Source organism: Mustelus asterias, chromosome 2 (genome assembly GCF_964213995.1).
Source record: "Mustelus asterias chromosome 2, sMusAst1.hap1.1, whole genome shotgun sequence".
In the NCBI taxonomy this organism is placed as follows: Eukaryota; Metazoa; Chordata; class Chondrichthyes; order Carcharhiniformes; family Triakidae; genus Mustelus; species Mustelus asterias.
In genome coordinates this window covers 35,650,575-35,674,721 of record NC_135802.1, presented here as the reverse complement: position 1 = coordinate 35,674,721, position 24,147 = coordinate 35,650,575, and the positions used below count along the sequence as shown (strand labels likewise).

General features: G+C 41.8%; 1 protein-coding gene across 8 annotated transcripts in view; it reads right to left on the bottom strand.

Moving 5' to 3' along the window:
• Positions 1–24,147, bottom strand: part of LOC144506843 (integrin beta-1-like) — a 94,050-nt gene that overhangs the window by 19,194 nt on the left and 50,709 nt on the right. For all 8 annotated transcript variants that reach the window (XM_078233201.1, XM_078233215.1, XM_078233239.1 and 5 more), the window contains 8 exons: positions 16,138–16,308; positions 15,813–16,051; positions 15,230–15,388; positions 14,985–15,080; positions 11,031–11,120; positions 10,787–10,927; positions 1,984–2,186; positions 491–729 (listed from right to left, as the gene is read on the bottom strand). In XM_078233201.1, coding sequence (XP_078089327.1) covers positions 491–729; positions 1,984–2,186; positions 10,787–10,927; positions 11,031–11,120; positions 14,985–15,080; positions 15,230–15,388; positions 15,813–16,051; positions 16,138–16,308 — 1,338 coding nt within the window. The remainder of the gene's footprint in view (positions 1–490; positions 730–1,983; positions 2,187–10,786; positions 10,928–11,030; positions 11,121–14,984; positions 15,081–15,229; positions 15,389–15,812; positions 16,052–16,137; positions 16,309–24,147) is intronic.

Sequence of the window (24,147 nt, the reverse complement as noted above, 5' to 3'; positions counted from 1 at the left end):
CAAAATTATGTTAGGTTGCTAACTAATAACGCGTGCAGAAATATTTCTCTAAAATGAAAGAAAAGTATTGAAAATGCTTAAAAGCACAAGGGAGGCTATATTAGGTTAAAGAAGCACAAGGTAAACAAAGTTCTAGGTTACAATTCCTTTCTAAGTTGCAGTTGGCTGCAGCACAAGTTCAACACAGCAAGTGTCAAATTGAGCTAAGGCAACAGCAAACTACAACAGAATTGAGTAACATTTGAATGAACTGGGGAAAAAATATGTTTCTGTATGAATGTGAAACATACATTAGATTGGATTTAAATACATCATCTGACACTTTAAAGATATCGAAATTCATCACCTTAGGGATATATAATTTAGATGTTGTGAAAAATTTCCAAGTACCTGGCCATTATAAAAGGGTAATGTCAAGTAAGTTGCAAAGAAATGTGAAGACAAGTAAACCAGCATATGGAAATATAAATTCACTATGCTGTATTCTTACCTCCACAAATCAATCCATTGGATCGGTCACAATTGAAGTTGTCACATTCGCAATATTTGCCCGAGATAATTTCATTAGGATTTTCCCTCTTTTTGCAGACACATTCCCCACAGATACAATCACCATTGTCACTGCAGATTAGAGATGCATTGTCTTTTCGACATGAAGCATCCATATCCTCACTATTTACTTCATCAGTGCTGCACTCACAAAATCGACCAATACGTCCTTTGTTACATCTGAAAATGAAGCATTCCACATCGCCAAATTAGATGATTGAAAAATACAGAACCAAATGATTTAAATATCAGGCACTGTAGCTCTCATGTATTTTTTTCTTTACCTCACACCATTGTATAAAACGTGAACCCTGCATTTACAGAGTTCTTACCTAGTGGCACTGGTAGAATAGCCAACTTCCCAATTTAGACCAACAAGTCTGAAATATAAGGACAACACTCTACTCCCCAATATTTCTGGCATGCCTGCACGGAAAAAGCTGACCATATTACATTGCCAGCTGATTCAATAACTTTCAGGTACTTGGTTCATGATTTGGTAGGACTGGAATTTATGGTACTCAGTTAGTCAGGCAGTTTTCTGGCAATTTGCAGAGGAACAGCTGCTGGTAAGACACAAGTGCCAAGGAGGTAACCATTGAATAATTTTCAAATTAGGGATGCCTGTAGCTTATCTCTTAGTGCGGGCCACCCACAATGGAGTGCAGTGGGTTCCTTGGGTACATTTCAGGCTCAGCATACTTCAGAATATTGGGCATAAAGACCTAAGTGCCAATATATGCCAGTTTTAACCACAGGGCACTCCTCTACTGTACCAAAATTAAGAGAGTACAGTATGAACTTCTGTAGTCGAGTGGATAGTAAGGTTTGGTGCATTCACAGTCAGCATTTTCCAGGCCACAATTAATAAAAGTTGCTGTCTTAAATCTTGCTGCAAAAATAAAGGCGGGTGACGCTGCATGCTGTTACTAATCCAAGTGCAGCCAAAAAGAGAAGTGAAAAAGGAAACAAGAGAAGCAAAGACAATCTGAACTAAAAATCTTTTTAAACATGCCACCAGTTTTCTGTGATGCCACGTCCACTGATGTGGCCCGGAATATGCCTGGTCAGAGTTGGCAATCCTTCTCCAGATACTTGCTGGTTTGTGCCTTGCCAGTTTCTCTTGTCACCTCAAACTAATTTGTGTTCAATTCTGCAGCACCAACATAACACACCTTGAAAAAAATAGTTAATAAAAAACCTCCCCTTAAAGACAAACTGCCACAAGAACATGTTTTTGCCATATATTCCCTACTTTAACAGCAAATAATGCTGAAAAATCACAACATTTTGAATTCTACATTGTATTAGCGAAATAAAGGTGACAACAGAAACACTAAAGATGTCTATTTTACAATGCTATTATTCATTGCTATGCCTGTAGCAAACATCCGCAATCTTAGCAGTTGGTTCCCGAACAAGCTGATCACCTACCTGCAAGCTCCACATTCAAATGTTCCATTTCCCTGGTGACAATGTGGGCTGTTAGCAATTCCCTTCTTATGACAGTCACATTCACAAACGAACTCCAGATTAACTTCTACCTTCTCATTAAATCCCAGAGGTTTGATTTGAATAGTTGCTTTTTCTCCATTATTTGGACACTTATTTGCTGTGATGCTTATGTTGAAGCTCACCTAAAACACATAGATGCATGCAAAGCATGTTTATTTCCATTCTTAAAACAGTTCCAATTCAAGTTTTATTGCACATGGTTCAATGAAAAAGATATTAGTTTGCATCAGGTGCAGACATGAAGATTGCCTGCTCATGTTACGCAAGATCATTGGACTTGTTGGGGGGGGGTGGGTAGCAGGGAAGAGACTGGAGAGGAGGAAGGATACAATGGTTATTCATTGCAGAATGTTCATGCATTTTCCAGTTAGTGTTTGTACAATTCTAAGAGCCAGGATGAGAAAAAGTAGATCATTTCAAAGACAAACACAGTAGTTTGCATTGAAACAAGACTAATTTTATTTCTGCAGTAGTTATAAAGCTGTGTTCAGCATCTCCACCATGTACAGTTCTATTAAAACTAGATCCACAAACAAACTACTGACCCACTTAAGCAATTATAGTGTGTACTTTTCATATACTGACCTCAAATTTTAATGGATTTTAGTATGAATATTTTTGATCAAGGTGCTCCTTTTTAATTTGTGAATTTTCATATTCTGTAGAAAAATGTCAGCTGCAGGGAACATCCATTATAGCACCAAACTTTTAAGGCAAGATATAGCAATTAGATGCAGAGAAGTCAGATGCAGAATAAAGCTCCCTTAACAGTCCTAACTTCAAGAAAGCTATTTTCCACACTAGTTATCCCGTAGCCTATTGATAAGATTAAATTAGGGGCACGTTTGTGCTCGAGGCCAGATCCATCGGAGCTAGTTGGAAACTGGCCAAATTCATTGAACCCAGGACCTTTATATCCACAGAGAATACTTTACAACCAGCAGGGAAGTTTTTAATCCTAATGTTATGGACTGGCTTTGTAACTAAACAGATTTAATTCTGGGAGAGATAATTCCAACAATTATAAACGATCTGGAAGAAGGTGTAACTGGGGTGATCAGTAAGTTTGCGGACGACACGAAAATGGCTGGACTTGCAGATAGTGAGGAACATTGTCAGAGGCTACAGAAGGATATAGATAGGCTGGAAATTTGGGCAAAGAAATGGCAGATGGAGTTCAATCCAGATAAATGCGAAGTGATGCACTTTAGTAGAACGTAGAGGGAAACTATACGATAAATGGCAGAACCATAAAGGGTGTAGATACGCAGAGGGACCTGGGTGTGCAAGTGCACAGATCCTTGAAGGTGATGTCACTGGTGGAGAAGGTAGTGAATAAGGCATATGACATGCTTGCCTTTATAGGACGGGGCATAGAGTATAAAAGTTGGGGTCTGATGTTGCAGATGTATAGAACGTTGGTTCGGCTGCATTTGGAATACTGCGCCAGTTCTGGTCGCCACACTACCAGAAGGACGTGGAGGCTTTAGAGAGAGTGCGGAGGAGGTTTACCAGGATGTTGCCTGGTATGGAAGGGCTTAGTTATGAGGAGAGATTGGGTAAACTGGGGTTGTTCTCACTGGAAAGACAGAGGATGAGGGGTGACCTAATAGAGGTGTATAAAATTATGAAAGGCATAGATAGGGTGAACGGTGGGAAGCTTTTTCCCAGATCGGTCGTGACGTTCACGAGGGGTCATAGGTTCAAGGTTAGGGGGCGGGGGGGCCTTTTAACATGGATATCAGAAGGACGTATTTTACACAGAGGGTGGTGGGGGCCTGGAATGCGCTGCCAGGCAAGGTGGTGGAGGCAGACACACTGGGAACGTTTAAGACTTACCTAGATAGCCACATGAATGGAGTGGGAATCGAGGGATACAAAAGAATGGTCTAGTTTGGACCAGGGAGCGGCACGGGCTTGGAGGGCTGAAGGGCCTGTTCCTGTGCTGTATTGTTCTTTGTTCTAATTTGAAGGAGGATTTGGCCAGGTAAATTATCCTCAAGGATTGGAAGGCAGCAATGTAATGGAGCAGTGGTTGGTCTTCAGAGAGGAGATGATTCGTGTAATGATTAGATATATCCCCCCCTTAGAGAGAAAAGGGGACAGCCAAAGCTCCTTGGATGCCAAAGAAGTTAGACAACAGATGGAGCACATAATGGTGGTATATGTCAGATGCCAGTTTGATAAAACAGCAGAGAATAGGGCCGAATATAAAAAAGCACAGAGAATGAAAAAAGGAAACAAGAGGGGCAAAGAGACAATCTGAGCTAACAAAACGGAATTCAAATGTCTTTCACAGGTATATTAACAGTAGGAGTTGTGTCCCGGGAACCATGTGACCAATTAGAGATCATAATGGAGATCTATTTGTGGAGAAGAGGCTTGAAGAGGAACTAAAATGCTTTGCATTAGTGTTGACAAAGAAGACTTTACCAAAGCAAGGTTATAGGATACTATATATGAGAAATTTTGAAACAGGAAGGCACCAGGGAGTCTGACAGAAGTTAAAACTCGATAAGTTGTCTGAATGGAACGCACCCGAGGTGACTGAGGGAAATAAGAATAGAAATTGTGAATGTGCTGGCCACAACCTTCTAATCCTCTTTAGATATAGGGTGTGACAAAGGACTGGAGGATTGCAAACATTACACCCTTGTTAAAAAGGGAGAAGGATAAACCTGGCAATGTTGAGCAGGGAAGCTTTAAGCAAAGATAATCAGGCAGAAAATTATAGCCAATTGGACCAGCAAGGGCTAAAACAAATTAGAGGGCAAATTGTGTTTGACTAACTTGATTGGCTTTTTTGATTAGGTAACAGAGGGAAGTGCAGTTGCTGTTGTGTATATGGACTTTCAAAAAGTGTTTGGTGAAGTACCACATATTAGGCTTAAATTTTGGTAATAGCCCTATGGGATAAAAGGCTCAGCAGCAAGAGAATACAAAATTGGTTAAGGAATAGAAAACAGCTGTGGTGTTTTTTTGGACTTGGCAGTCATGCAGGGGAGTTCTCAAAGTTCCCTACTATGACTATTCTGTGATAAACATCAATGACTTTACCTTGCGGGAACAAGACACAATTTTGAAATCTGAAGATTACACAAAACCTCGAAGCGCAGTAAAAAGAGGAAGAAAACAGTGTCAGAACTCAAGAGGGCACAGACATGGTGGCAGAATGGATGGGCACATGGCTAAAGAAATTCACCATAAAGGTGTGAGATGAAACATTTTGGTTGGAAGAATAAGGACAATTGTTAAAGGGATACAAGGAGAGACACACCTGGGGTGCTTTCACATGAATCTTTGTTAACCCGTCCTGCCACCTTCAAAGCAGTTAATAAAGCATATGGTATCCTGAGCTTTACAAATAAAGGCATGATGCACAAAAGCTAGTAAGTTATGCTAAATCTATATAAAACCCTAATTCAGCTTCAGCTGGAATATTGTGTCCAATTCTAGGCACCACATTTTAAGAAAGACATGATGGCATGGGAGAGGAGAGATTTACTCAGTTCTAAGACAGAGTGAATACAGATATGTGGGTGTAGTGGAAAAGCTGGGGTAGTTCTCCTTGGAACAGGGAAGGAAAACAGGAGAATTGATATAGGTTAAGAACCACAAAGATTTTAGATAAAGTAAATAAAGTGAAGCAGTTTCAAATGACCGTAAGGGCAATAATTAGAGGGTATAAATTAGAGGTGCCTGCCAAAAGAAACTGAGGCAAGACTGGAAAATCATTTTTTGTTCAGAGTGGTTGGGATTCAACGCGTTGCCCAGTAGGGTGATGATTACAGATTCAATAGTCGGCTTTAAAAAGGGAAATGCATCAATACTTGGAGAAAAACTGCAGATATGGGGAAAGGACAGGGGAATGTGACTAACAGGATTGCTCCTTGAAAGAGCCAGCACAAACTCAGAAACATACACAGGAAATAGAAGCAGGAGTAGGCCAAATAGCCCTTTGAGCCTGCTCCGTGTTTCATTATGATCATTGCTGATCATCAAATTCAATACCCAGGTCCCACATTCCCTCCATATTCTTGATCCCTTTAGCCCCTAAAGCTTTATCTAATTCCTTCTTGAAATCACACAATGTTTTGGTTTCAACTACTTTTTGTGGTAGTGAATTCCACAGATTCACCACTCTCTAAACTAAGAAATTTCTCCTCCTCTCAGTCCAAAGAGGTTTACCGCTTATCCTCAAACTATGACCACTAATTCTGGACTCCCCCACTCTTTCTGAATCTACCCTGTCTACTCCTGTTAGAATTTTATAAGTTTCTGAGATCCCCTCTCAGTCTTCTAAACTCCAATGAATATGATCCTAACTGATTCAATCTCTCCACATATGACTGTCCTGCCACCCCAGGAATTAATCTGGTAAACTTTCACTGCACTCCCTCTATAGCAAGAACATCCTTCCTCAGATAAGGACACCAAAACTGCACACAATACTTCAGGTGTTGCCTCACCAATGCCCAATACAATTGCAGTAAAACATTCATTTTTCGAAGAGTGACCAGGTGTGTAGATGAGGGTAGTGCAGTCGATGTAGTTTATATGGATTTCAGCAAAGCCTTCGACAAGGTCCCACATGGGAGACTTGTAAAGAAGGTAAATTCACACGGGATGCAGAATAATTTGATAAAGTGGATTCAAAATTGGTTCAGTTGTAGGGGACAGTGGGCGATGATAGAAGGCTGCTTTAGTGGCTAGAAGCCAGTGTCCAGTGGCATACCAAAGTGTTGAGCCCCCTATTATTCGTCATTTATATAAGTGACTGTTGATGACTATGGGGGGGGGGGGGATGTGGAGGATTAGTAAGTTTGCGGATGACACAAAGATTGAATGGGTGGTTAACAGTGAGGTGGAGTATCTTAGGCTACGATATAGATGGAATGGTCAAACGGGCAGATAAATGGCAGATGGAATTTAACCCTGAAATGGGTTAAATTCCATCTGGAAGGAGTAATTTGACAAGAAAGTACTCAATGAATGGTAGGACACTAGGAAGTTCTGTGGGACAAAGGAACCTTGGCCTGTTTGTCCACAGATCTCTGAAAGCGAAAGAGCATGTTGGTAGGGTGATGTAAAAGGCACATGGGACACTTGCCTTTATCAATCGAGTCACAGATTACAAAAGCAGGGAAGTCATGTTGGAGTTGTATAGAACTTTGGTGAGGCCACAGCTAGAGTACTGTGTGCAGTTCTGGTCGCCACATTATCAGAAGGAAGGATGTGATTGCACTGAAAGGGGTGCAGAAGCGATTCACCAGGTTACTCCCTAGGACAGAACATTTAAGTTATGAAGAGCAATTGCATAGGTTTGGGTTGCTCACATTGGAGCAGAGAAGACTGAGGGACGACCTGATCAAGGTGTACAAGATTATGATAGACATGGACAGAGTGGATAAGGAGCAGCTGCTTCCCTTAGTTGAAGGGTCAGTCACGAGGGGACATAGGTTCAAGGTGAGGGACAGGGGGTTTAGGGGGAATGTAAGGAAAAATGTTTTCACCCAGAGGGTGGTGACGGTCTGGAATGTGCTGCCTGGGAGGGTGGTAGAGGAGGGTTGCCTCACCTCCTTTAAAAAGTATCTGGATGAGCACTTGGCACATCATAACATTCAGGGCTATGGGCCAAGTGCTGGCAGATGGGATTAGGTGGGAGTTCAGGTGTTTGTAATGTGTCGACGCGGACTCGATGGGCTGAAGGGCCTCTTCTGCGCTGTATGATTCAATGATCTCTATTCCTATACTCAAATCTTCTCGCTATGAAGGCCAACATATCATTTGCCTTCTTTACTGCCTGCTGTACCTGTGCACTTACTTTCAGTGACTGATGCACAAGGACACCAAGGTCTCGCTGAGTATCCAACTCTCAATTTATACCCATTCAAATAATTATCTACCTTCCTATGTTTGCTACCGAAGTGGATAATCTCACATTTATCCATGTTATACTACATCTGCTATGCATATGCCCACCCACTCAGCCTGAACCATCTCTGTACCTGCCTCACACCTCACCCTTCCACCCAATTTATAGTATATTTAGTTTCCTCATTCAAATTATTAATACATAATGTGAACAGTTGGGATCTTAGCACAGGTCCCTGAAGTACCCCACTAATCACTGCCTACCCATCGGAAAAAGATCCATTTATTCCAACCCTTTGCTTCCTGTCTGCTCAGCAGCTTTCTATCCATTTCAAGACACCATCTGCAATCCCACGCACTTTAACTTTACATAGTAATCTGCTATGTTAGATCTTGTCGAAAGTTTTCTGAAAGTCGAAATGAACCACATCCACCGGTTCTCCCTGGTCAACTCTATTAGTTACATCCTCAAAGAATTGCAGGAGATTCATCAAGCAAGATTTCCACTTTGTAAATCTATACTGACTTTGTCTGATTATACCGCTGCTTTCCAAATGCTGAGTTATGAAATCCTTGATAATGGACTCTAGCAACTTCCCTACTACCAACGTTAAGTTCACTGGTCTATAATTCCCTGTTTTCTCTCTAGCTCCCTTTTTGATTCGTGGGCTAGGTGGTTAGATACCCTCCAATCTGTAGAAACCAGTCCAGAGTCCAAATAATTTTGGAAAATGCCCAATGGATCTACTATTTCTAGGGCCACTTCTTTAAGTACTCTGGGATAAAGATTATCAGGCCCTGAAGATTTATCCACCTTCAATCCCATTAATTTCCCTGAAACCATTTCTCTACCAATACTGATGCCCTTCAGCTCTTAACAAAAACTTGTTTCCCAGAACTTCTAGTACATTATTCATGTCTTCTTTTGTGAAGACAGAAGACAAATACAAATTTAGTTTGTCAGCTATTTCTTTGTTTCCCATTATGAATGCCCCTGTTTCTGACTGTAAGGGGCCTAAATTCAGTCAGTTTTTATTTTTCCAGCCATCTTACTCTCATACTCTATTTTCTTCTAATCAATCCCTTGGTTCATCTTTGCTGAATTTTAAACTGCTCCCAATCCTCAGATCTATTGCTTTTACTTGCCAATTGTATGCTTCTTCTTTGAATCTAACACTATCTCTAATTTCCCTTGTAAGCCATGGTTTGGCCACAGTTCCTTTTCCACTCATGCGCCAAATAGGAATAAACAACTTTTGGAGTTCACATATTCCTTCCATGAATGCCTGCTAATGCCTGTCCACTGTCCTTCCTTTCAGTAATGTTTCCCAGTCCATCATAGCCAATGCATGCCTCATACCATCAGTTACCTTTATTGAGATTTAGGACCCTGGTTTCACAGTCAACTACCTCACTGTCCATCTTGACAAAGAGTTTTATCATATTATAGTCACTCGTCCTCTCAGAACTAGATTGTCATCCAATCCTTTCTCATTGCACAACACCCAGTCCAAGTTGGCCTGCTCCCTGTTGGTTCCTCAATGTATTGGTCCAGAAAACTATCCCGTATACACTCCAGAAATTCCTCCTCTATTGTACTGTGACTATTTTGACTCACCGAATCTATATGCAGATTAAAGTCACCCATAATCACAGATGTTACTTTATCGTATACATCACTGATTTCATGTCGAATGCTATTCCCAGCATTACCACTAGAGTTTGGTTGCTAGAATACCACCCCCATGAATGTCTTTTGGCTCTTGGTGTTTCTGAACTCGATTCATACAGATTCCATATCATCTGTGCTGGTACCTTTCCTCAATATTGTATCTATATCTTCTTTAATCAACAATGCAAATACACCACCTTTTCCTTTCTGTCTGTCATTCCTAAACACTGAATAGCCTTCAATGTTTAGTTCCCATCCTTGGTCCCCTTGGAGCCATGTCTCCGTAATCCCAACTATATCATACCCCTTCACATCTATCTGTGCAACTAATTCATCCATTTAATTTCAAATGCTCCATGGGCCAGATGGCATTCTTCTGTGCTGGTACTCTTCTTTGATTTTGAATTCGAGAGCAGAAATCCCAGTGTCTAACCCGATTGTACCCACTCAGTCCTCAAGTCTGCTGGTCAATTGTCAAATCTATTTTAATTCCTCACACCAATATTTCTCCCAAATCATCAGCAACAAAACTTCTCTAACATACTATGTTTCTGGCAGTGTCACAAAACCAAAACCCTTTTTATAACTTAACCGTACTTCTATAGCAGTTCAGAAAAAACAAAGCTGCACAGTGTGATGTCCCAACAGCCTTGTGCATAAAGGAAATGTCCAATAAAACATTAAAACTACACAAATCAAAGGAAAAGGACAAGCAGATTCAATTTACATGAATTCTACTACTAGATTCAACCGGAGACAAAGCATTGTGGACATGAAAGTAGCAACAAACACAAAGGCAGAGGTGAAACAACAATGACTGTGTTCGCACTATGAATTACCACAATATATTTTTGGATACCCATATAGATGCTTTGTGAACTGTAGACACCAAAAACAGACATGATAGAACTGAGGTGGATAGTGGGCATGAATGTTTGCACAGTATACAGGAGGAAGACCCAGGTGTTATGATCAGACCTGAAGTTGTGGTAAGTGGGTGTGGGGTTTGAGAGAAGAGTAGCTTCTAAATTTGAAGTCAACTGCCATCTAAACATCAGCACGAGTCAACTTCCTGTTCAAGTTCTGAACCACAGCAAGTGCATAACTCATTTAATAGCCAATGATCAAAGCCATTTCAGAAAATGTTCAGGTGAAAATGGATGAATTGGACCTTACCTCATCACCAATTTGAATGCCCAAACACTTCCTGCCATTTTCCCCTCTATGAACGGTATTATTTTTACAATAGGCTGTATAATGTATTGACACTCCTTCTGGCAATTTGCTATTCTCGAGGATAACTTCAGAAGACAAAGCCTGTTAAAAAAGATAAAAGTGTTGCTATCTCTGTATTTATAAGTATTAGTGGCACCAGTAAATTCATTTTGATGCAAAGGTCAACTTTATGGTCAGTACTTACATGATAAGCATCAAGGATCAGCTTAATTACATTACTGGAGTTTGATGACAGAACACCCACTTCAGATTTTGGAATGAGATCATGGAGTGCCTATTAAAAACAGAGGAACAATACTAACAAGTTATGAAGTGGTATTACTAATTGTCAAGTTACAAAAGTTTCCACTTTAAATAAAAGTATTAATCTGTGGTTATTTCTGCCTTTACCCTGCCAAAATGGATTAAGTGAACTCGGAAATAACTATCATTTAGAAGAGCTATATATTCTAATTCCGTTTTAGTTCTGAAAAGTAACTGTGAAGTTAAGAAGTGAACAATGTGATAACAGAATTGGAACCCAGGAAAGCATCGGTGAATGAAACCAAGAACTAAATATTTAATAAACATAAGAAATAGGAGTTGGAGTTGGTCAGAGGGCCTTTTGAGCTGGTTTCACCATCCTTGACCTCAACTCTACTTTTCCAACTCAATCCTCATAGCTAATAGTCCAACACCTTGAACCTCAGCCTATACTCAACTGAGCATCCACACACCTGTCTGGGATGGACAATTCCTAAAATTCACAATGCTTTGTGTGAAGGAACTTCTTATCTCAGTCTGAAATGGCTGTCACCTTATCCTAAGCTTATGTCCCTGATTTTGATCCTGAGAATATCTTCAACATTTACCCAGTCGAACCCGCAATCTTCTAGGTTCAAATCAGCATAAACCTGTTCTATTCAATCTCTCCTCATCAATCTCGAGAATCAATCTAGAGAACCTTGGTTGCACCCACTCCAGGCCAAGTATGTATATTCTCCTTAGGTATGGAGGCTAATACTGTGAGCTAACAAAATGAATTAAAACTTGACTGAAGCAAATAAAAATGTCCCATTAACAGTGTATCCATATGTATACTCCAATTGAGCAAATTCCCAGGTTCAAAATCAGGGACATAATCTGAAGATAAGGTGACAGCCATTTCAGACTGAGATAAGAAAGGTGTGTGGATGCTCAGTTGAGTATAGACTGAGGTTCAAGGTGCTGGACTATTGGATATGAGGATTGAGTTGGAAAAGTAGAGTTGAGGTCAAGGATGGTGAAGCTAGTTCAGCATTCCATTGCTTTGTTGTAGTTTCACAACATATAGACATTTCAAGTAACCTTACAACTTCTAACTTTAGATAATCTGGAGATAAAATGTTTGCTCCCCAGTCTACTTCACTTGCAATTTTATTAAATTTCAACTGCTACAGTTTGGTCCACTCTGATTTTATCCTACATATTTTTGACTCTTTAGTGCCTCAAACTTGACTACTACCCCCATTAGTAACGTTTATGAATCTGGCTAACTTGCATTGAGTTGAGGCCCCAGCTGCCATTGGGTTGGTTTGGATAAATGGCAAACACAACATTAACATGGGGTGGCACGGTGGTTAGCACCGCTGCCTCTCAGTGCCTGGGACCCGGGTTCAATTCCCGGCTTGGGTCACAGTCTGTGTGGAGTTTGCACGTTCTCCCCGTGTTTGCGTGGGTTTCCTCCAGATGCTCCAGTTTCCTCCCACAGTCCAAAGATGTGCTGGTTAGGTGGTTTGACCATGCTAAATTGCCCCTTAGTGTCAGATGGACTAGCAGGGTAAATAGATGGGGTTGTGGGCTAGGGCCTGGGTGGGATTGTTGTCATTGCAGGCTCGATGGGCCGAATGGCCTCCTTCTGCACTGTTGGGATTCTATGATTAAAAAAGGTTGCATGAATTCCAAGGTAAGGTTAGCACTGAAGCCAATCTTTTGCAGCGCTGGCATTTCTGCTCTAACAAGCAGCTGATGTTTCTTTTTCTTTGTTAATTTTTCTATTGAGTACATGGAGCTTAATAGGATGGCGGGTTATAGGTAGGTCTAGAAGGTAGGGATGTGTTCGGCACAACTTGTGGGCCGAAGGGCCTGTTTGTGCTGTAGTTTTTCTATGTTTCTTCTAATATTTTAACCATTCTTAGATTCTACACTCTACTTTAAAGTGGTTGAATTCCTTTCATGCAGATGTTTTGTTAGCAAATAGAGATAGTTTAAGTATTTAAACTTGAAATTTTGCATATTAGGAATAAGGTGGAAGTTTCATTTTGTATTCCTGTATCTGTGTACTAAGAAAGAGTTAAATCTGTTTAACATGAACCTAAACGAAAGTTTTAACTGAGGTGCCCTGCAAGTCTACAATTTAGTTTCACTGTAAACTTTACCTGCATTGTAATTAAGGGTTTACAACGTAAAAGCAATTACAGGCTTTAAAGAAAGCTAAGCTGTTGCTTAACAACCAGAGGTTCACACTGAAAAGCAGAAGCAGTTGATTTCAGTCTGGAACCAGGAAACCCGGAAGGGAACTGTTTTTCACAGAAGCTGCCAGTACAGGCAGGACAATAAAGGGAGGGGCAGAAAACACGTCACCGAAGAACAGAAAGTTCTAGAAACCAGGGAATGAAAAGAGTCGTCCCAGGAAGCCTAAAGTCAAAGCGACATAGAACTGGAATCTGAACAAGGTACTGTTCACTGAAGTTAAAGAAAGAGACAAAGCGAGGCTCCCAGTTAAAGACAGCACTGCAAAATGCACTTGGGGAAGTTGGTTATTGAGAAGCCAGACATCCGAAGCAATCCTAAGATTGGGGACCTTAATAGAGTCTGTGAAGCAGTAGTATTCTGTTGGCATAGCTGGATATCTGAGAGGTTGCATAGAAGCTTGAATGCAAGTGGTGATCCAAATCAGAGGAATACCAAATAGAGGGGTTACAATCTACTGAGCTGAGATCGAAAGGTTTTCAATGAGTAGACCACGTCATAATGCATTTTACAGTCAAACTATATCCCAGCAGATGAGTAGGCAATCTAGTTTAATATCAGGGCAGTAGTAAAGACGTTACACACACAGTTGGTATGTAACTTTAGGAAATGACATATTGGCTTTGGAGGGAGTACAGATTTGCTAGGATTAAAATAGGACTACTTGCAAAAATTTGATTTGCATGCCCTTGAGTTTACAAAGTTAAGTGATGATCTAATGAAGTATTTCAAGAGATTAAAGGATTCAATAAGGTAGATACAGAGAAATTAATTCATCTGTAGAAAATCCAGAAGAACATTTTAAAGTGAGAGTCCAATCATTTTGAAGTTAAATCAGGAACCACTTCTTCACACAAGTAGTGGGAATCTGTAACTCTTTCACCCTCACGAGCTACTGATGCAAAGTCAATTGAAATTGAGGAAATTCAGGGTAGTGGTTCTGCACTGGTAACCATCCAAAATTGAGATTTAAATTGCAAACAAATAGTTATCCAGAAAAAGTTTGAAGTAGGAAAACCTCTCCTAATTTGTGGATAACAATTGTGAAGACACAGACACCCCCCCCCCCCCCCCCCCACGGGACTCTTACCATAGTATCCTCCCAAACTCCAAAGGATTGCGCCCCCCCCACCCCCCCCAAACAATTTGAAGCAGATCGCCACTCTGAGGCCTGAGGATTTCTTCCACAATATTTATTATTTCTCCACCGCTAACCCCAAACCATATAGAATGCTATTCAAGCATTAAATCAACAGATCTGTTGTCAATCGACATTACTGAATGGGTTTAAACTGCCTTTAAGCACCTCAGATTCTAGATTTAGAATTCTGCACTGATTAATACAGTAATCATACTGATTAATACTGTAATTCTGTATTATTCAGTACAGAATTCAGTTGCGCAATAATTCTGAAATTCCAAGTGTATTTGGAAGCTCTTGGATTCTTCCTCTGGCATGGTGGTATAGCTCACTGAACTAGTAAACTACAAACCTAGAGTAATGCTCTGGGGTTCCATGTTCAAATCACACCATGGTAGATAGTTAAATTTGAATTCTAAAATAAACCTCCTGTGGCAGTGAGGTTCACCTGATTAAATTTGTTTGATTTGGCTTAATTGGTTTTACAAATGAGTTGTAAGCACTTACCTTGTACACACCCTTGAACTCTTCTGTGACAGCAAAGATAGGCTGAATATTATTGTCACTAAGCTTCTGTACTAAATGAGCAATGGATGGATAATCCTGTTGACAAATTTCAGAATTACAGGTAATTTGACACTTTACAGAATATTCAATATTTTATACAAATTATTCTAAATGCAGGCTAAATTACTCTAAGAGCTAAATAACACTCCCAGGATTCATACTGCCAAGGTCAAATGCAAACTTACAAAATGATCACTCATGGTGTAGAGACCCTGCGTATCGAGATGGCAATTCCCATCATTTGGTAGAACAATGCCACCTAGTTTACCATCTCCAGCAAAGTGAAATCCTGCATCTGTAGAGAACACGAGCAATCGAGTGACATTTCGCCAGCCAATTTTTTCCTGAGAGAGACAAAATTATTAAGTGGTGTCCCAAATCACTCTCTTCTGTGCAGTAAATTTACATAATGTGCTTCAGAATAGATTTACATTGGAAAGAAAAATGTGATGGAAACAAATGGCCCATAAGAACGTAACAAGAGCATACTGAACTAAAGGAGAGCATGGTGAGGAAGCAATGGAAAAGCTGAAGTTTTCTAGTATAGAAAATGAAGAGTCAACAGGAGATCCACTGAAACATATAAAAATATTAAATCTGTAGATGTATAAATCCTATTTATGAAAGCACTACGAGAAGAAATAAACTAATGAGTGAAAACAAATTCAGAACAATTGAACACAAACTTTGGAATACTGAAGCAAGCTATGGAACACAAAATGCTGGGATTATTCAAAATACTATTTGGATACAATACTGATCACTTACCCCACAGACAGCCACCTGCATTATGGCATCAAAACCACCTTCTGGAGAGTCGAGGTTTCCAGAAATAGTTTGGTTGCTTACAAGTTCATTGAACTTTGATCCATCATTAGTCAACGATAGGACATTTTTGTAGCTGAATGGGCTTGTACATACTTCACCATTTGTACAAGGATTTTTCCTTTTGGCTGGGGTTGTGCTGATGTAAGGCATTACAGTCTTATCCACGAAAGAGCCAAATCCTAAATAAGAACAAGTTTTCACAAGATGAAGTGCTGTCCGTTAAATGCAAGGCACCAGAAAAAGATAAATAAAAGATAAATTTTACCAATTCTGAAATCAGATGTAATCTTCCCCATTTCAATTTGCAATTCTGTTCCCAACTTTTTCACATTTTCCAAATCATCCTTCATAGAAAAGGAGAGGTCCATAAGATAGTAGAGATCAATGGGATAGTCTTCCGCTCTCTTAAAATATAGTGGGAAGGTTTGTGGCTCTCCTGGGAGACAAAAAAAATCCAATGTTAGAAATGGACATATGAAATGTAAATCCACAAGCTATATATGGTTCAGAAAGATTTCTCTCAGCCTACTGATAGCATTAAACTTTGTATTATGTGAATTGTAAATGATTGAATATCACGAAGATGGCTTTCTTAATTCTATGAAAATGGTGCATGGGGAGAAATAATACTCATAGATTAACGAAGCAAAGAGTTGACATAAATGGGGCAGCACGGTAGCACAGTGGGTAGCACTGCTGCTTCACAGCTCCAGGGACCTGGGTTCGATTCCCAGCTTGGGTCACTGTTTGTGTGGAGTTTGCACATTCTCCTCGTGTCTGCGTGGGTTTCCTCCAGGTGCTCCGGTTTCCTCCCACAGTCCAAAGATGTGCGGGTTAGGTTGATTGGCCATGCTAAAATTGCCCCTTAGTGTCCCGAGATGCGTAGGTTAGACGGATTAGCGGGTAAATGTAAAGGATATGGGAGTAGGGCCTGGGTGGGATTGTGGTCGGTGCAGACTTGATGGGCCGAATGGCCTGTTTCTGCACTGTAGGGTTTCTTTCTATGTTTCCGATTGGCAGTCAGTGACTAGCGAGGTTCTGCAGGGATACGTGCTAGGACATCAACTGTTCACATCATAGATTAATGATTTGGAAGAGGGAACTGAACGTATTATCTCCAAATTTGCAAATGATACAATGTTGAGTGGGAGGGCGAGCTGTGAGGAGGATGTGGAGATGCTTCAGCATGATTTGGACAGGCTGAGTGTATGGACATGTGCATGGCAGAATAATGTGGATAAATGTGAGGTTATCCACTTTGGAAGCAATAATAGGAAGACAAGATTATTACTTGAATGGGTGTAAATTGAGAGATGTGGATGCTTAGCGAGACTTTGGAGTTCTTGTAAATCAGTTGCTGAAAGTAAGCGCGCAGCTACTGTAGGCAGTAAAGAAGGCAAGTGGTATGTTGGCCTTCATTGCGAGAGGATTTGAGTATATGCAATTATATAGGGTGTTGCTGAGACCACACAAAGAACAAAGAAAATTACAGCACAGGAACAGGCCCTTCAGCCCTCCAAGCCTGCACCGACCATGCTGCCCGACTTAACTAAAACCCCCTACCCTTCCAGGGACCATATCCCTCTATTCCCATCCTATTCATGTATTTGTCAAGACGCCCCTTAAATGTCACTATCGTATCTGCTTCCACTACCTGCCCCGGCAACAAGTTCCAGGCACCTACCACCCTCTGTAAAAAGATCTGCCTTGTACATCTCTTTTAAACCTTGCCCCTCGCACCTTAAACCTGTGCCCCCTAGTAATTGACTCTTCCACCCTGGGAAAAAGCTTCTGACTATCCACTCTGTCCATGCCTCTCATAATCTTGTAGACTGCAACAGGTCATCGCTCAACCTCCCTCGTTCCAGTGAGAACAAACCAAGTTTCTCCAACCTCTCCTCATAGTTCATGCCCTCCATACCAGGCAACATCCTGATAAATCTTTTCTGTACCTTATCCAAAGCCTCCACATCCTTCTGGTAGTGTGGTGACCAGAATTGAACACTATATTCCAAGGGTGGCCTAACTAAGGTTCTATAAAGCTGCAACATGACTTGCCAATTTTTAAACTCAATGCCCCAGCCGATGAAGGCAAGCATGCCGTATGCCTTCTTGACTATCTTCTCCACCTGCATTGCCACTTTCAATGACCTGTGTACTTGTACACCCAGATCCCTTTGCCTATCAATACTCTTAAGGGTTCTGCCATTTACTGTATAACCTAGAGTATTGTGTGCAGTTTTGGAGTCCCTATCTGAAGGAGGATGTCCTTGCTATAGAGACAGTACAGCAAAGGTTTACCAGGCTGATCCCCAGGATGGCAGGTCTGTGATATGAGGAAAGACTAAGTCGGTTAGGATTAAATCACTGGAGTTTAGAAGAGTGAGGGGGGATCTCGTAGAAACCTATAAAATTCTACCAGGGTTAGACAAGTAGATGCAGAAAGGATGTTCCCAATGGTGGGAGAGTCCAGAACTAGGGGTCATAGTTTGAGGATAAAGGGTAAATCTTTTAGAACAGAGGTGATGATAAATTGCTTCACCCAGAAGGTGGTGAATGTTTGGAATTCACTACCACAGAATGTAGTTGAGGCTAAAATATTGAGAGAGATTTCAAGAAGAAGACATAAGACATAGCTCTTGGGGCTAACGGGATCAAGAGATATGGGGGGAATAGGGGAAATCAGGATATTGAATTTGATGATCAGGCATGATCAAAATGAATGGCGGAACAGGCTCGATTGGCCGAATGGCCTAGGCCTGCTTCTAATTTCTTTGTTTTTATCCAAGATATTTGCATTCTTGCACTGGCGCTTTAAGCAATTTTAATCATTACAAAGCTGTATTTACAAAGCCTAGTTCTGAATTATATCTTTATTCTTGGATCAGAGAGCCAGCACCAAGACAAAGTGACAATCCACAAAAAGTGACAAAGGTTTAAACTCAATAGCACCAATTAGCAAAACAGAGACGATAGAGCTGTAAAATGGTTGGAATGTGGCAAAAATGCATTACATACAAAGTGGCTACTCACAAGCATAATGAACTCTAACATTGGTGGCTTTAGCCTTGATATGAGACAAAGAAACATTTTACTACCCAATTCCTCAAATAGCTTAGTTAAGGTCACCACACAATTCTGCTTCCTGTAGCCAAGTCTTAGTCCTAAATGAAAAGCTAAATTCTATGCACAACAGAATGATGCTTTGAAGCAGCACTGAGTACCATCTTTTGAATCAGATATTAAACATAGGCCTCACAATTCAAAGGTAATGCGGAAGGTTTTCATTGTATTCTCCATCAATCATCATCAAACTGACCATTTATCTTCTTTGCTGTTTATGGTACCTTGCAGTACTCAAATGGCTGCTGCATTGATTATAAAATAACTTCAAAATTAATTAACTGGCTGTAAGTGTTTTTGGGTCCAGGAATATATGAATTGTTATACAAGGAAGTTTTCTCAGGCCCACTGATAGCAATAAGCTTTGGACCATGTGAATGATTGAATATCACAAATATGGCCTTCTTCATTTTATGAAAATATTCCACAGGAAGAGATCATTCACACAGGTTAACAACACAGCCAAGATATTTGCATTAAGTAATTTTAGTCATTACAAATACGAGTCCCTTTTTTCCTTTCAAAGGAAGATGACAGCTAAAATTTAGATTTACTAAAATGGGAAACATTAAAAATGACAAAAATAATGAATGTTGTCTAATACCTTCCCTATCCCATTCCAAAGAAACGGGTCCCATGTGCCAAAACATGAACTAGCAAAGAAAGAAATTTTGAACTTAATTTAAGACTCCTCAAGCCTATAGATCAAACAGATCTAACATCAGTATATTTCTTCACTCAGTGAAGTTGTGGAATTCACTAACACAGAAACTAGTTGAGGTCAAAACATTGTGTAACTTCAAGAAGAAATCGGATGTAGTTCTTGGGGCTAAAGGGATCTAGAGATATGAGAGGAAGGGGGATCAGGATATTGAATATGGTCAACCATGATCATAGTGAATGGTAGAGCAAGTTCGAAGGGCCAAATGGCCGACACCTGCTTCTTGTTTCTATAGTAAGAAGTCTCACAACACCAGGTTAAAGTCCAACAGGTTTATTTGGTAGCAAATACCATAAGCTTTCGGAGCACAGCTCCTTCGGCAGATGGAGTGGTTATCTGTTCTCCAACAGTGCACAGACACAGAAATCAAGTTACAGAATACTAATTAGAATGCAAATCTCTACAGCTAGCCAGGTCTTAAAGGTACAGATAATGTGGGTGGAGGGAGCATTCAACACAGGTTAAAGAGATGTGTATTGTCTCCAGACAGAACAGCTAGTGAGATTCTACAAGCCCAGGAGGCAAGCTGTGGGGGTTACTGATAATGTGACATAAATCCAACATCCCGGTTTAGGCCGTCCTCATGTGTGCGGAACTTGGCTATCAGTTTCTGCTCAGCGACTCTGCGCTGTCGTGTGTCGTGAAGGCTGCCTTGGAGAACGCTTACCTGAAGATCCAAGGCTGAATGCCCGTGACTGCTGAAGTGCTCCCCCACAGGAAGAGAACAGTTTTGCCTGGTGATTGTCGAGCGGTGTTCATTCATCCGTTGTCGTAGCATGGTTTCCCCAATGTACCATGCAGATGCTACGACAACGGATGAATGAACACCGCTCGACAATCACCAGGCAAAACTGTTCTCTTCCTGTGGGGGAGCACTTCAGCAGTCACGGGCATTCAGCCTTAGATCTTCAGGTAAGCGTTCTCCAAGGCAGCCTTCACGACACACGACAGCGCAGAGTCGCTGAGCAGAAACTGATAGCCAAGCTCCGCACACATGAGGACGGCCTAAACCGGGATGTTGGATTTATGTCACATTATCAGTAACCCCCACAGCTTGCCTCCTGGGCTTGTAGAATCTCACTAGCTGTTCTGTCTGGAGACAATACACATCTCTTTAACCTGTGTTGAATGCTCCCTCCACCCACATTATCTGTACCTTTAAGACCTGGCTGGCTGTAGAGATTTGCATTCTAATTAGTATTCTGTAACTTGATTTCTGTGTCTGTGCACTGTTGGAGAACAGATATCCACTCCATCTGACGAAGGAGCTGTGCTCCGAAAGCTTATGGTATTTGCTACCAAATAAACCTGTTGGACTTTAACCTGGTGTTGTGAGACTTCTTACTGTGCTTACCCCAGTCCAACGCCGGCATCTCCACATCTTGTTTCTATATGCAGATAAACAGAGGTTAGCAGACTCCTAGAAACATAGAAAATAGGTCCAGGAGTAATGGCCATTCGGCCCTTCAAGCCTGCACCACCATTCAATATGATCATGGCTGATCATGCACTTTCAGGATCCCACTCCTGCTTTCTCTCCATACCCCTTGATCCCTTTAGCCTCGAGGGCCATGTCCAGCTCCCTCTTGAACATATCTAATGTTCAGGGGCGGCACGGTAGCACAGTGGTTAGCACTGCTGCTTCACAGCTCCAGGGTCCCGGGTTCGATTCCCGGCTCGGGTCACTGTCTATTTGGAGTTTGCACATTCTCCTCGTGTCTGCATGGGTTTCCTCCGGGTGCCCCGGTTTTCTTCCCACAGTCCAAAGATGTGCGGGTTAGGTTGATTGGCCAGGTTAAAAATTGCCCATTAGAGTCCTGAGATGCGTAGGTTAGAGGGATTAGCAGGTAAATATGTGGGGGTAGGGCCTGGGTGGGATTGTGGTCGGTGCAGACTCGATGGGCCGAATGGCCTCCTTCTGCACTGTAGGGTTTCTATGATTCTATAATGAACAGCTTTCTGTGGTAAAGAATTCCACAGGTTCACAACTCTGAGTGAAGTTCTTCCTCACCTCTGTCCTGAATGGCTTACCCCTTATTCTGTGACTTCCAGTTCTGCACTTCCCCAACATCGAGAATATTCTCCCCACATCTAGCCTGTCCAGTCCCATCAGGATTTTTTATGTTTCTGTGAGATCCCCTCTCATTCTTCTAAATTCCAGTCAGTACAAGCCCAGTCAATCCAGTCTCTCTTCATATGTCACTAGTGTGGCAGGGGGGTGGGGATCAAAACAGTAGGTCAGTAAGTACTGAGGCTGGGGTCGAGCTGGGGGCCAGGGCAAGGCTAGCTAAGAAGAAGAGCATTCTGGAGCAGGGGAACATGTGGCAAATAGTGACCACAACTGTGTTAACTTTAGGATAGTAATGGACAAGAACGAGTGTTGTCCTAAGGGTAGGGTGCTAAATTGGGGGGAGGCTAACTATAGCCGGATTAGACAGGAATTGGTGGCCATTGATTGGGAGAGGCTGTTCGGGGGTAAGTCCACGTCTGGCATGTGGGAGTCTTTTAAGGAACAGCTGATAAGGCTGCAGGACAGGCATGTGCCTGTAAAAAGGAAGGATAGGAAAGGTAGGATTCGAGAGCCGTGGACAACCAGGGAAATTGAGGACCTGATCAAAAAGAAAAGAGAGGCATACGTTAGGTCCAGGCAACTGAAAACAGATGGAGCTCTGGAGGAATACAGAGAGAGTAGGAAAGAACTCAAACGGGGAGTTAGAAGGGCAAAAAGAGGTCACGAAATGTTCTTGGCAGACAGGATAAAGGAGAACCCTAAGGCATTTTATTCATATGTTAGGAACAAAAGAGTTGTCAGGGAAAAAGTCGGACCTCTCAGGGACAAAGGAGGGGAATTATGCTTAGAACCCAAGGGAATAGGGGAGATCCTAAATGAATACTTTGCATCGGTATTCACAAAGGAGAGGGACTTGTTGACTGGGAGTGTCTCAGAGGGAGGTGTTGACCCGTTAGAGAAAATCTCCATTACAAGGGAGGAAGTGTTGGGTCTTTTAGGTAACATTAAAACTGACAAATCCCCAGGGCCTGATGGCATCTATCCTAGACTGCTCAGGGAGACAAGAGATGTAATTGCTGGGCCTCTGACGGAAATCTTTGTCTCTTCGTTGGACCCAGGTGAGGTCCCTGAGGATTGGAGGATAGCGAATGTGGTACCGTTATTTAAGAAGGGTAGCAGGGATAACCCGGGTAATTATAGGCCAGTGAGCTTGACGTCCGTGGTAGGGAAGTTGTTGGAGAGGATTCTTAGAGACAGGATGTATGCGCATTAGAACGGAACAATCTCATTAGTGACAGACGCATGGTTTTGTAAGAGGGAGGTCATGCCTTACAAATTTGGAGGAGTTTTTTGAGGAAGTGACAAAAACAGTTGATGAAGGAAGGGCCGTGGATGTCGTCTATATGGATTTCAGTAAGGCATTTGACAAAGTCCCTCATGGCAGGTTGGTTAAGAAGGTTAAGGCTCATGGGATACAAGGAGAGGTGGCTAGATGGGTAGAAAACTGGCTTGGCCACAGGAGACAGAGGGTAGCAGTCGAAGGGTCTTTTTCCGACTGGAGGTCTGTGACCAGTGGTGTTCCGCAGGGCTCTGTACTGGAACCTCTGCTATTTGTGATATATATAAATGATTTGGAAGAATGTGTAACTGGTGTTATCAGCAAGTTTGCGGATGACACGAAGATGACTGGACTTGCGGATAGCGATGAACATTGTCGGACAATACAGCAGGATATAGATAGGCTGGAAAATTGGGCGGAGAAATGGCAGATGGAATTTAATCCGTATAAATGCGAAGTGAATGCATTTTGGAAGAACTAATGTAGGGGGGAGTTATACAATAAATGGCAGAGCCATCAAGAGTATAGAAACACAGAGGGACCTAGGTGTGCAAGTCCACAAATCCTTGAAGGTGGCAGCACAGGTGGAGAAGGTGGTGAAGAAGGCATATGGTATGCTTGCCTTTATAGGACGAGGTATAGAGTATAAAAGCTGGAGTCTGATGTGGCAGCTGTATAGAACGCTAGTTAGGCCACATTTGGAGTACTGTGTCCAGTTCTGGTCGCCGCACTACCAGAAGGACGTGGAGGCTTTAGAGAGAGTGCAGAGAAGGTTTACCAGGATGTTGCCTGGTATGGAGGGTCTTAGCTATGAGGAGAGATTGGGTAAACTGGGCTTGTTCTCCCTGGAAAGACGGAGAATGAGGGGAGACCTAATAGAGGTGTACAAAATTATGAAGGGTGAACAGTGGGAAGCTTTTTCCCAGGTCGGAGGTGACGATCACGAGGGGTCACGGGCTCAAGGTGAGAGGGGCGAGGTATAACTCAGATATCAGAGGGACGTTTTTACACAGAGAGTGGTGAGGGCCTGGAATGCGCTGCCAAGTAGGGTGGTGGAGGCAGACACGCTGGCATCGTTTAA